This window comes from Sander vitreus, chromosome 12, assembly GCF_031162955.1.
Source record: "Sander vitreus isolate 19-12246 chromosome 12, sanVit1, whole genome shotgun sequence".
In the NCBI taxonomy this organism is placed as follows: domain Eukaryota; kingdom Metazoa; phylum Chordata; class Actinopteri; order Perciformes; family Percidae; genus Sander; species Sander vitreus.
The window spans coordinates 17,854,143-17,866,743 of NC_135866.1; the positions used below are offsets into that span (position 1 = coordinate 17,854,143).

Sequence of the window (12,601 nt, forward strand, 5' to 3'; positions counted from 1 at the left end):
TGCCAGATGCCCTGCGCCTGTTATTTATGCGCACCAGTTAGTACATAACCGTGGCCTCCGACCATTACTGGAACCCAAGGGTGGTCTTCTGAATTCACATGGTTATGCTGACCGAGTCACCTTGTAGTACAAGCACTGCTGCACTGAATCACATCCTCCATTAACTACCCTATATGAGTAGCACAGCTGTAGGCTTTCATTTTGAGATTACAGCTCAACGTCTTGCCTTGTGGTCCTACCAACAGGAGTTTGATTGAAGACCCTTGAGATTTTAGTATTAGGGAGTACACGGTTTGTGGTTTACTACTCATTTGAATGTAACAGCCTCTAAGATGGAAAAACCTAAGGGCTCATGGTCAATTTATGTGGTAATACGATGTGGCTAATAAGGCAGGCTATTCCTCTAGGTGTCTTGGGAAAAAAGAACAAGGACAGGACCAAAAATCTGGAAGCGTGACGGTTAATGAAATCAGTCTACAAAAGGAAGCAGAGCAGCGCTTTGCAAATAAATGAATTAATTGATCTTCTCCCCAACTCAAATTAATCATCGGCAGAGCTTTATTGTGACATGTTTAGTGTAATTACAGGAGATAGGGATGGCTTTTATGAGTTCTGAGAAAGGCAGTGGATGTAGTGGAATGTGGCAGGTTCTGTTAATTAAATCCTCACGACTGGGCTCCTGTGACAGCCTTTACTTATACTCTCAGTCTGAGAGTCAAAGTCGACAGCCTCAACTTTGTAGTGGTTTGCAGGAGTGATGGGTGTTAAAAATATCACTCTGTGACATGACCTATTAACTGCTCACCTGGAAAGAGGCAAATGTAATCACGTCATCAGTGCTGTTCAACTGTAGCAAAGAGGCAAGAGAAATTGATGACCTTTGACCATAAATTGTTTTATTGCTGGTATTATTCTGTGGTTATAGTGAATTAGCTTGCAGCTATGAATGTTTTTAGGAGTGATCAGATCCACATATTATCACGTTTACAGTAAAACCAAACCTGATTCTACTACCTATAACTAAGGCTAATAGTCCAGTGACCATTTTATTATTTTGTTTTCTGTAGTTGGTACAATCTTGGTTCTGACCTCACCACAATTTCATCAGAAAAAAACAAACACCTGCTTTCTCCAACAGTCACAGTTAATCATTGGCTGTTGTTCTTATCTTACAAATAAGAAAGAAAGAAAATAACTACTTGGTGAACATGCCCTGACACTGTGAGTGTTAAGCAGGGCAGACCTGAATCCGAGCATGCTTGCTCAGTCAACCTCCCCTTGCAAAACAGGTTAAAGATATTGAAGCTGATGTAATGCATGCAAAATCAACAGTGCCTTTGACAGCTGTAAGCAGGCCGATTAACTACAACTTTGAAAAACACAGCTTAGCAGCTTTGAGAAAATGGGACTATGCCTCTTAAACATGAGAAAAATGTCAAGCTTAAGGCCAAGCTATAAGGCTGATAGTGAGTCAAGCCATTCTCCCCTGCCTTCTATGGCCCAGTGGGTAAGCCAAGAGGGCTTGGTGTGTAAATGTGTGAGGAAAAGGGGTCAGGGTGAAAGGACTCCCATTAGCCAGCTCATTGAGTGCAGGCATTAGAACCCCCCTGACGTGCAGTGGGCCCATCCATCCATAGCCAGTGAGGGCCTGGGGAGCCATTGACTCATTGGCCTGCAGAGCTTTAAGGTGGACCTGGCTCTTTACCTGCTGGAGTACAGGCCCAGGGCTTCATTATTAACAAATAAAGCAATGTCAGGTGAGGTTTTTCTTATGTGCACTGTGTGTTGTTTTTATTTATTATTCCTATACAGAAATAGAAACGTGTGCAAAATATGATGCAGCAAATGAAATATAATCAAACAGTCTGGCAATAAATATATATCACATTTTTGTTGAAGTTGTATCAGTGATGTGTTACCTTAGTACTTTTTGAGGTGGTGTAAAGGGTGGGCAAAACATTAGAACTGTTATTATTGCTAATGCTATTGTTAAAATATAACTTCTGCTCTTATCAACTGTTAAGCAAATTCTATACATTTCAGCCCACTTCTGATTTTCATTGTGATGGTTTTCCTGTGCCATGGAGAGGATATAAAAAGTAATAGACCTGTTGAATTAGAAAAATGCAGCACGGTGGGGGGACAAGTTGAACCATGTCTGAAGCATAAAACATGTTTAACTAAAGTAAGAAAAAAAGATGAAGAAATGAGCGAATTGATTCGATACAAAAATAACACCGTAACTGTCTGCAGGGCTCAGGAGTAAGAAAGCGTTTGATTTGCATTTGACCCTTCAAATATCAATTTGATTCAGGAGCGCATTTGTGAGTGACAGTTTCCATCACCATCTGTGTTAATGTTCACTGAGGCCACTTATATTTCTGGAAAAATAATATTGGATCTTCACATTTAGATGCCTGACTATCTCTCCCTGCTGGGCTCTTGTCTGGTTTAGAGTGAAACACTCCAATAAAAACATCTGGGCTCAGATAATCATGAGCAAGTGCATACAAACATAGAGAGCAAAAAGGCAAAAAAAAAAGGATGAAAAAGATGACCTGGTTCTTTGCTTCATACTTACTAATTAAGGAAGTGTCACTCATATACACGCATGGTGAAACACTATTGATAATCACATCGGTCATGCTCTCACAAACAAGTCTTTAGTAAAATCTGTAATTGAATAATAAAAGCCTGTTGCAGCTGTTTGTGGCAGATATTTAATAGCAGATGTCAATTTACGGATAGCCCTGTCTTTTCCGGACAATGTACAGATTTCAAGGGGATGTGCATGTCTTGTCACATCTCCAATATTTTTTGAAGTCCAGAGACAACATCCAGATAAGGAGTTCAATATGTCCTGACAATCAAAAGTAGCCAGGATGTCAAGTTTAAAACAGCGACAGGCTACAGCAACAATGTTTTCCTGTAGCTTCTATGTAGTATGGAATGTGGACACATCAAAAGAAACAACAATGCAGTACTAATACTTTTTCCCCACTGCGATCTTCGCACAATAGCATTATTTATTGCGGGACTATTACTGTACAGGTGTTACTATACTGTCCACCCTGTGTAGGTGACAATACACAAGAGACAACAAAGATACATTTACCTGCACACTTAGTTTATATTTAGCAAGAGGAATGGTTTTGATGCTTTCCCCCAAAGACTAGAGTTATAATAATAATTATCAATGCATCAGATGATACTAAATTGCATCTACGTTCATTTTGCAATTTTCTTTTTCCTGCTTTTTGTACAAGAGTTTGAGCAAATTGTAGTTTTTGGGAGAAAGTGAAAAGCTCTGACGTGTTAAACTCTCTGAAAACCACTGGCCCACTCAAAATAGGATAAATAAGTCCCGGCATTAGCCTTTCCTTAACACCTTTCAGATGTTGAGTTTTCACCAAAGTGGTTGAAGTTATGGGCAAAATTAGAGAAATGTAAATCCCCTTTTGAGTCATTAGGACAGGCTGCAGATGTGTTGTGAGGATTTAATACCAAATTACATGCTTTCAACAATTTAGAAAGTGGTGGGAAGTAGCCAAAGCTGTAATGATCAAGTGACTTTCAAAACCGGTCTCTCGGTCTCTCTCCCTCGGGTCTCTCTCTCTCTCTCTCTCTCTCCCTCCCAGTCGGTCTCTCTCTCCCTCTCTCTCTCCCCCCTTGGTCTCTCTCTCTCTCTCTCTCGCTCTCTCTCTCTCTCTCTCCCCCTCCCTCTCTCTCTCTCTCTCTCTCTCTCCCCCTCAGTCTCTCTCTCTCTCTCTCTCTCTCTCTCTCTCTCTCTCTCTCTCTCTCTCTCTCTCTCTCTCTCTCTCTCTCTCTCTCTCTCTCTCTCTCTCTCTCCCCCTCGCTCTCTCTCTCTCTCTCTCTCTCTCTCTCTCTCTCTCTCTCTCCCTCCCCTTAGGCCATAGATATGATCAGCACTGACGACGCAGACATACCAGACATTGCTGTCTTTAAAGATTCAGCTTGCCAAAAGCATGGATGATTGATGAGTACAGATGATAAAATATTGCCTTAAAGCAAGAATGACTCCATCCACACATCTACATATAACGTGAAAAATTTTGTCCAGTGTCAAACTAATCTAACGGGGCAGATCAATTAACTGTGGTAAGTTTGATGAAGATATCTATCGATCATAAACTTGCAGGTTAACTCATCCTAAATGATTTAACTTACCAGACAGTGTGTTTTTTTTTTTTAAATCTGCTTCCCTGTTTATTTTTTATGATAATGTATTGATCACACACAGAAAGACTACAACAGAAGGTCAGATATAAAAAGCTGGCAGGGATTCTTAGAAATGTAGTGACCTGCTCAAGGACACTCAATCAATGTGGCTGCCAGGTTTTCTTTTAAAACTAATATTAATATTAATTAATAGTCTGATTTTCCAAGTTTATGTTTGTAGTCTTTTTATTTACCTGTGCGTTTTGGTGTGGTAAATGGAGACTACAATATAGGTGCTACAGCCCTGACAAACCCAAAAAGCTATCTGTCCCCCTTACAATGCCCAAGTCCTTGGAAGTAAGGATGCGAGGATGCAGATTGGGTGGCCAAGAGGGTTATTTTATCCTGCCATATTGTGTGAGTCCTTGGGAGAAGCATACATAGACAGATGCAGTTTGTATCTGTCAGGCTGGATATGATCTACGACGCTGGGCCTCCAGCCAGCAGATGGTGGGAGAAATGAAATCTGTGACACAGACCGACACAATGGAGCTCAAAAATACAGTATGGGGTGTACACCTGTAGTTTGGTGTGTGTGTGTGTGTGTGTGTGTGTGTGTGTGTGTGTGTGTGTGTGTGTGTGTGTGTGTGTGTGTGTGTGTGTGTGTGTGTGTGTGAGGATGCATGTCTCTGACTGGTTTTGTGTGCGTGCAAGTTTGTGCTTTTGTATCCTACAGCATGTAGTGACAAATAACAGCCCTGCCCCTAAGATGGAAGCCAAACCTGTTCTACTAAAAGTAAACGCAAACTTTCACACCCTGCATCATTTTCATTAACAACCTACAGTAAATAATGGTAAACATGAACTGACTACTTACTGTCTTCAACAACATGAGGGAACATCTATAAAAATTGTAGCATGAACATTACAGATACCCACCAGCATTCAAAAAGAGAATCAGAGAGAGTGAAAAAGTAATGTGGGGGAATAGCAGTTACACAACAGACCTTATTTTGGTCATTGTGGATGATTTGAATAGCGCGAAGGAAAGGAGAGGATTAAGTTGTCGGAGGAGCAGGGCTTGGTATTAAATCATTCCGATATAGCGTCTGTATGTATTTATCTGGCCTGGGAAGAGGCGCAATTCGATTTCTATGCTGTTTATCCAGTCAGGTTTGTTGTCCGCACTTGCCTGGCTCCTGAGATATTTATTAGTGGCATTGTGTCTCAGTCATTTTTTTTGCCTTTGCACCAGGGACTATAATGCATGCCAAGCAAATAAAGGCCTTTTCTAACCAGGGAGGCCATAATTTGTTTACTGCCACCAAACACAGGTCCACTAAATACAGTCAACACAGTAAAGTTGGGACACTGTACTGAATTCCATTTAGAAATCTTTTGAACTATGTGCAGAAACTGATGAGTTTTTAACGCTGCTGTATAATTATGGCCTCTTTTCCAATCTTAAAGTTAGAGAGGCATAACATGGACTCATAGTGCAGAACTCTATTAATATTACAAGGAGCTGTATCACTCCAGAGTTTGATGTTTGACATGTTTTCACCAAGCAAGGGGCGTATTTCTTCTCCACTGGAAAATCTTTGAATCCTTGCATATTTCTCATTTGACCTTTCCAAAAAAAAATGTATTTTCTCGACATTACATGTTCAGAAATGAGTTGCCAGGGAACTTCAAAAACGGTGTGCAGCCGATCTGAAGAAGAACCGTTCCAATTCACACTCTGACAGTGGAGGATTCTGGTAATGATGAAGCTTTTGATCTGGTACCATTAGATAACATTCCTTTTCTCTGGAGACAGGTCCGCTGTCTTCCAAAGGAAAAGAAAAGGTTCTCCAGCACAGAAGAAAAGTCAAAGAATATACCTGAGATTCTGCTCATACTTAAAGAACATTCACGAGCCACAGGGAGCTCTGCAGATATCTGATTGACATTTTTATGTTACTTTTAACTTTAATTTAGAGGGATTTTGCTAAAACTATTGAAAGTTACAGTGATAAAGTAGATAGGGGTTGAGATTTTCACTTTCCTGGGGTTTGATAGGACATTTGATTAAAACAAATGACTGCAACAACGTTGGCTAAAGTTAAGATTTCCGGCTTTTAGCTTGTTTTGGAAATACAGAACTAATGCAGTACTGCGAGCCATCTCATGCCATACAAGGCAATAAGAGCAGCATTAATGCTTGTACAGTGTTTTTTCTCTGTGATATGTGACCTCCAATTGGATGTTTGTGTTGAATCGCCTTACCAAGTACTGTATCTTTCTGACTTGTTTTCACTTGGAAAATATGCATTATTTTGTTCATTAAGATTTTGCAAGGCCTTTCCCAGGATATGTCAATGTTGCAATTCCCTGGTTGCTGATAGAAGCCAATTAAAATCAAGTAGCTTTAAGGACTTTGCCAATGGCAGTTTCATCAGAATTTGGCTCTTGTTTTGGAGAAAACCTGTCAGCTTCCAATTGTGGAAACAGTCACTTTATTCATTGCACCAGAGAGTCTCATCAATGTTATCTTCACTATTAGTGTCATGACATGGCTTTGACACCACCTTAGTCATTTCTTGATCTGAGTCATTGCATTTTATATTTTACATGCTCATCAAATGTTAACGAATATGAAAATATGAAATATTGCCTTGACATGGAGAAGTGGCAGCACACTACACCTAAGACTGATGTTCTGAGCTGAGATGTCTTTTCTGGCCGGCAGTAGTTTATTTCATACATCACCGAGACAAGCACCATTTACCTGAACATTTACTGAGGCAGTTCAATTCAAGAGGGGCACTCAAGGTCAAAACATCGGCATCGTTACCCAAGTAATGAGTCATTCTTCCCTGTGGTCATCTCTTTATACTACCCTACAACGTCAAAGCCACACTGCCCACTATATTTAACACACAAAGAGATATAGAGATAGAACAGAGAAAGGAGCAGATTCACAAAACAAAAGTTACAAAGACAAGAGGGCGGGAACAGAAATGAAAGAGGGGAAGAAAAGGGGAAATGAAAGACTGACAGAAACAATATTTCTCCCCCTCTGGTGTCAGCATCGTCTCATTATTTAGCCATACAGGTCAGACCTGCACACAGCTGACTGACACTCTCTCTCTCTCTCTCTCTCTCTCTCTCTCTCTCTCTCTCTCTCCCTCTCTTACGCATACACAATCGAGGTAGGATTGTAGATTGTACATTTGCTAATTAATTTAGCATGTAGACTATTATTCAAAGCATCACAGTTAGAAAAAGATGATTATAGCCTCAGGATTCTCAGATTTTGACAACAATAAAGAAACAACTCGGCATTTTAACGTTCTACCGCTGTGTGTCTCTCTCTCTCTCTCTCTCTCTCTCTCTCTCTACACACACACACACACACACACACACACACACACACACACACACACACACACACACACACACACACACACATATACACACACACACTGAAAGATGGCTAAGCTGATTTTGGGCCCATATGTAAGTCTCAGTAGTGTGACCTCTCGGCACGGGGCGTGAGAACCGCCACGAACAAAGAGCGGGGCTGTTACAGCGTGACAGAATTACAGAGTGACTCGAGACTCATGACTGCATAAGTGCTAAAGCCCGACTCGGCTCTGGTGTGAAAACATGCCTTTGCTACATCCAACAGGTAAACAGCATGCTAAACTATACAGTCACAACCCAACTCTGACCATCTGCTCAGGTTAAAAAAAGACAGGGACCATTGCTCAACTCCAGACATAACATCCTCTGTGACGGAACTCTGAGAACAGGTCTAGTTTGACATGCATTTTGATTTCTTAACAACCGGAATTATTACAAAGACTAATCCACCTTAGTCATTATTTGACAGCCTTTGACCCAGTCACTTACTCAGAAAGTGAAGTAACTGCCAGTGAAGTCAACTCAAGTGTGAAAAAAAATTGCATAAGTCACTATTTTGACACAATTTAGTTTCCATTCCAAAAGAAATCCCTTAACGGGAAATACTGAAGTCTGCTGGTGTTGCATACAGTAAGATGTTCGCAGTACTGACACAATATTAGGTTGGACCCATTGAATTAGGCTAAAAATCACAAGCAAGTGACTATAATCCACTTCTGAACCTTGGTATTTTCCTTTGTAAACTACAGCCTACCTTTGAGCACAGTGAAAGCAAGTGTAAAGCTGCACCGATATGACATATGCGCTTCATAATCCATATTTTGCAGGATTGGCATAACAAAATAAAGAGCCAGTATATGGAATATTCATAATTAATGCTTGGCCTTCTTTTTCTCTGCTAAAACCTATAATGCAGATCGACTTAGTGGTATAATGACTTCACCATTCTCACTGCCTCTCAGGATGTGGGTACTCAATGTATTATGACAACTTCATGTGGATGCAAAGTCACATGTACTGTAAGTTATGCAGCGATTGCATTTTAATTATTTGATTCAAAACAGCTACATTCTGACGTGACACCGGCCCCTCAAACCTTCAGGCTACCACCGCCCCATTAAGATAGACCATCATTAGTCTCCATCTGTTTGCTGCTGCCCCAGTATTTTCTTGTGTAGTGCTGCTGATATGAACTTGATGTATCGCTAGACTACAAACAATAGTCCAAAAATAGAGCCGAGATGACAACGTAGCCCCATGAGCGTGTGTGTGTGTTTGTACTGAGTGTGTTTGTGTAAGTGAATATGCATGAATGTGTGTATGGTTGTTCGTTTGTGCGTATGCATAAACATGCTTTAAGTTGTCCAGCACACCCTCACCCCCAAAATTCCACCAGGTGCGGAAGTGACGCGTTCCGGCTGTGCCGCGGTTTTGTTCGGTCCTCCACCATGCGCCACACCACACCTGGAATCGTCTGGCGGAGCGCGTTAGAAGCGGAGCGTGTTAGAAGCGGAGCGTCTTGCCTGCCCGACTGACACTGAAGGCTATCCACAAGTACTTAAAAAGAACAATCAGGTGTTTATTAGCTAGTATATAACTTCCACTCCAAGCACTCTTGCAATTAAACTCCATGCCTTCTCTTTTCTAGCGTTGTCCTCATAAAAAAGATCTGTGGTGTCATATAACGTTAATATCTTGTGTTTTTCCACCTCAAAGATTAATCTCTCATCGTCCATGGTGTTGTAGAGGAGACGTATATGATGTTAGGGTGTCTTTTGGTAAATTGAATGGATGCTCCCGTCCTTCCACTTGCTGCCCAGCCTGTCGAACGCCCTGTGGCTCGCATGAAAATTTGACCTGGTGCATATTTTTAGTGGAGCGGAGCAGAGAACCGCACCTAGCACACTTCTGGGACGTACTGGGTCCCGGCTGGTGGAATAACAAGCATTGTCTTAAATGGCGGCATTCGCTGGCGGTGTGCGCGGCGCCACAACGTAGCGCAGGTGCGCCTGGTGGAATTTGCCGTCAGGTTTCTGGACGAGCTGAAGAGTTATTTGGATTAATTATGATGTGTGGTTCAGTTCTCTACCAGCCTCTGTGATTGCATTAACAATTTTCCAAAAGCCAAACCACTTATTTAAGGAATATAGTCCTATTACATTCAAAGATTGTCCTCGGTTTGCAATTGAATGTACTGTATGTATGTTAATAAATCAGATTAATAATTCAACTATATGTCTAACTGATTATTATCATTACAAACATTCTAATTATTTACAGTAAACAAATCTGTATGAAGATATTTTTGAACAATACCACAGCAACAAGCCTCTATAGTATATCAGCTCATAAGGTTATCATTTTCAGTTTTGGCAGAGAATGCTTACTTTTAGCAGACACAAAACAACTTGGTAACATCCTACTTAAGTCCTAGTTTGAAAATAAATACCTGTCTCTCTTTGCCTTGCTAAATGTTCAACGAAGACTTCAACTTCACCAGCCATTTGTTTACTTTGGCTGCCTGCCATTTCACTCTGAACAGCTAACGTAGAACTTGCTTGCTTGCGCTTGTAGGCTGAGAGCAGCTGTCCACAGTTTTTATTAACCTACATCGTTTTGTTTTGTCAGACCGAAACAATGAGCTTACAGTAGCTCGCCTTTGCGTATAGGCGCTGATTCAGGTGTTGGCACTCATAACCCTTTTGTGTTGCCGTCACCCAATTTAATATTATCATAAATAATATTGCTAATAGGAGTTTTAAATAGGTGTATATTATGAAAAAGAAATAGTAAGCATTATATAGTAAGCAAAATACTTTTCAAATCATACCGACTTTAAAGATTTTATAATAACTGTACTTTCACATGTGGTTCAAGCCAAAACACAGACACAGTGTTGGTAACGCTGTTGTGCTTAAAGGTCTGGTTCTCGTGCTGAAAATGTATGCAGTGAATGTGGACTAGTAAAGCCTAATAGATAAAAAGCGTCCATCATATGACATATGTGTGCATGGTGCTTGACTCTGGGGTTAGCAGCTACAACACTGAGCACAGGATCACAGAGAGAAGACGACTTCATGCAAAGCATGTCTGCTGGTGAGAACAGTTGCTCACTGTTGAATGAGACACAGCCCCCACCACTAACACTGTGATTATTTCATCTCATGTTAGTGCTGTTTGTTAGTGCTGCATTCCTCACGAAACAGTGCAAAGGATGGGGTAGAAAGAAAAGCTTTCTTTGCGCAGGAGAAAAGTCCCTTTGGGAAGATAACGCAAGCCTGGCTGATGATATCATCAAATCAGCGTGGGCAGAGAAAAAAGGAAGGGTGGTTGTAAGTAAGATGGGATTCAAATGGGGGATAGGAAGGCTGTCTTTGAATGAGATGGGTTCTGCTTTAATGCCAATGTAATGGCTATGGACGGCCTTAATCCTCCTGCTGGCAAGCTCTGGAGCTTTTTTCTTAAAAAGTTTCTAATGAAATCAACTCCTGCTGTGACTAGCACCCACATGACCATATTACAATCAATTAAGGAAGAAATTCACGCTCACAGCTCAAGTTATATGGAAGGCTGAGCAAGGAGAGGTGCAGAACCTCCGTCAACATACTGTAAATCACATACATTAACTCTATATGAGAGAAGGGGTCCATAAAGGTCAATAGCCTGCATTTTTCTGGATAAGCAGGGCATCACTTACACGTAAACATTTATTAAAGTTGTATATTTTAGCCATCAGTATTATTCACAATAAGGCCTTTGATAAGGCAATTTTGTTTAATTGATTATGGGATTCATTTGCTGTTTAGGCTGACTGACTCTTTGAGAGAGGGAGACAAATTAAATCTCCTATTATAGCCAATAAATGGAAAATGTGTCTTACAATATAACTGGATTCCAGTCATACATTTGCTGAATTGCTAAACTTTATGCTATCTTATTTAAAAACGCATTCCTTGCATTTTTTTTCCTCACCTTGTGGAGTTTACATTAAGAAAGATCTGCTCCTCCACGACACTGCCAATACCAGGAATCCTCAGCGCTTGCAAATGTTTACGTATGAATTATGAAGGTAAACACTCTTATTTGCATTTGGACATATTGGAATACAAACTTCAAAAAAACAGCATAAGCAGCAGGAAAAGAAGGAGGGATAAAATAAAAAGAGTGAAAGAAAGATGGAGAAAGAAACCAAGCGGAAAAAAAGACTTATTTTACCTTCGAGCACTGTAAGCTTGGCACTGGTGTTGATCTCGCCAGCACTGTTGGTGGCTGTGCACTCGTAAATGGCTTCGTCTCTGTGTGTGCGCAGTGGCTGGATCCTCAGTACGGAGCCCGAGCCGTCATCAAACTCAATCACCTGGGAGAGTGAGAGCAAAGCAAAAGGGCAGGAATGTTATTTGTAGTGGCCAAGGATATAACTTTATTGCAACATATACATAACATTTACATCATTAAGACGGTTGTCTTGAGTTTTTGTTTTTCTGATCTGAGAGAAAAGCTTTACTGTTTTTCAAAAGCCTATTTTCATGTCCTGGTGCAAAATTTAGACTTTTTTTTAGAAGTAGAATATAAGTCTGTTCTCACTAAAAACGGCTAACAAAAGGAAATTAGCCAAAATGTCCCCTTAAATTACAATTAAGAATCGACCATGATGTTTAGTGTGAATGAATACTGTGATGCACAGCAGAATCTCAGCAGGTATCATATCAAGATATACAAAGCAGGGGTATAACCCAATAGCACCCCCAGCAACCACAGCTACATTATTTTACAGAGAAAGGATTGATCAGAAACAGTGCGAGATCCCACCTAGGGCGCTTCCTTCTGTTCACATAGGTTCAAACGAGGGAGGGGAAATACATAAAGTAATACATCAAGGGGATGTATGGCTAGCAATGGTGGAGCTGAGGAACAGAAAGGGAAGGATGAGAGTGTGAAAAGACTGAAAGAGATGAAGAGGACTATATAAATCAAGATGGAAGGAGATTAAAGAGAAGGGAAGCCAGTCTGGTCT

The 12,601-nt window shown here is 40.7% G+C and overlaps 1 protein-coding gene across 3 annotated transcripts in view; it reads right to left on the minus strand.

The window, feature by feature from the left end:
- The window catches only part of ptprfb (protein tyrosine phosphatase receptor type Fb), a 180,385-nt gene that overhangs the window by 90,376 nt on the left and 77,408 nt on the right, over positions 1-12,601 (minus strand). For all 3 annotated transcript variants that reach the window (XM_078264242.1, XM_078264243.1, XM_078264241.1), the window contains exon 4: positions 11,803-11,944. In XM_078264242.1, the coding sequence (XP_078120368.1) occupies positions 11,803-11,944 (142 nt within the window). The remainder of the gene's footprint in view (positions 1-11,802; positions 11,945-12,601) is intronic.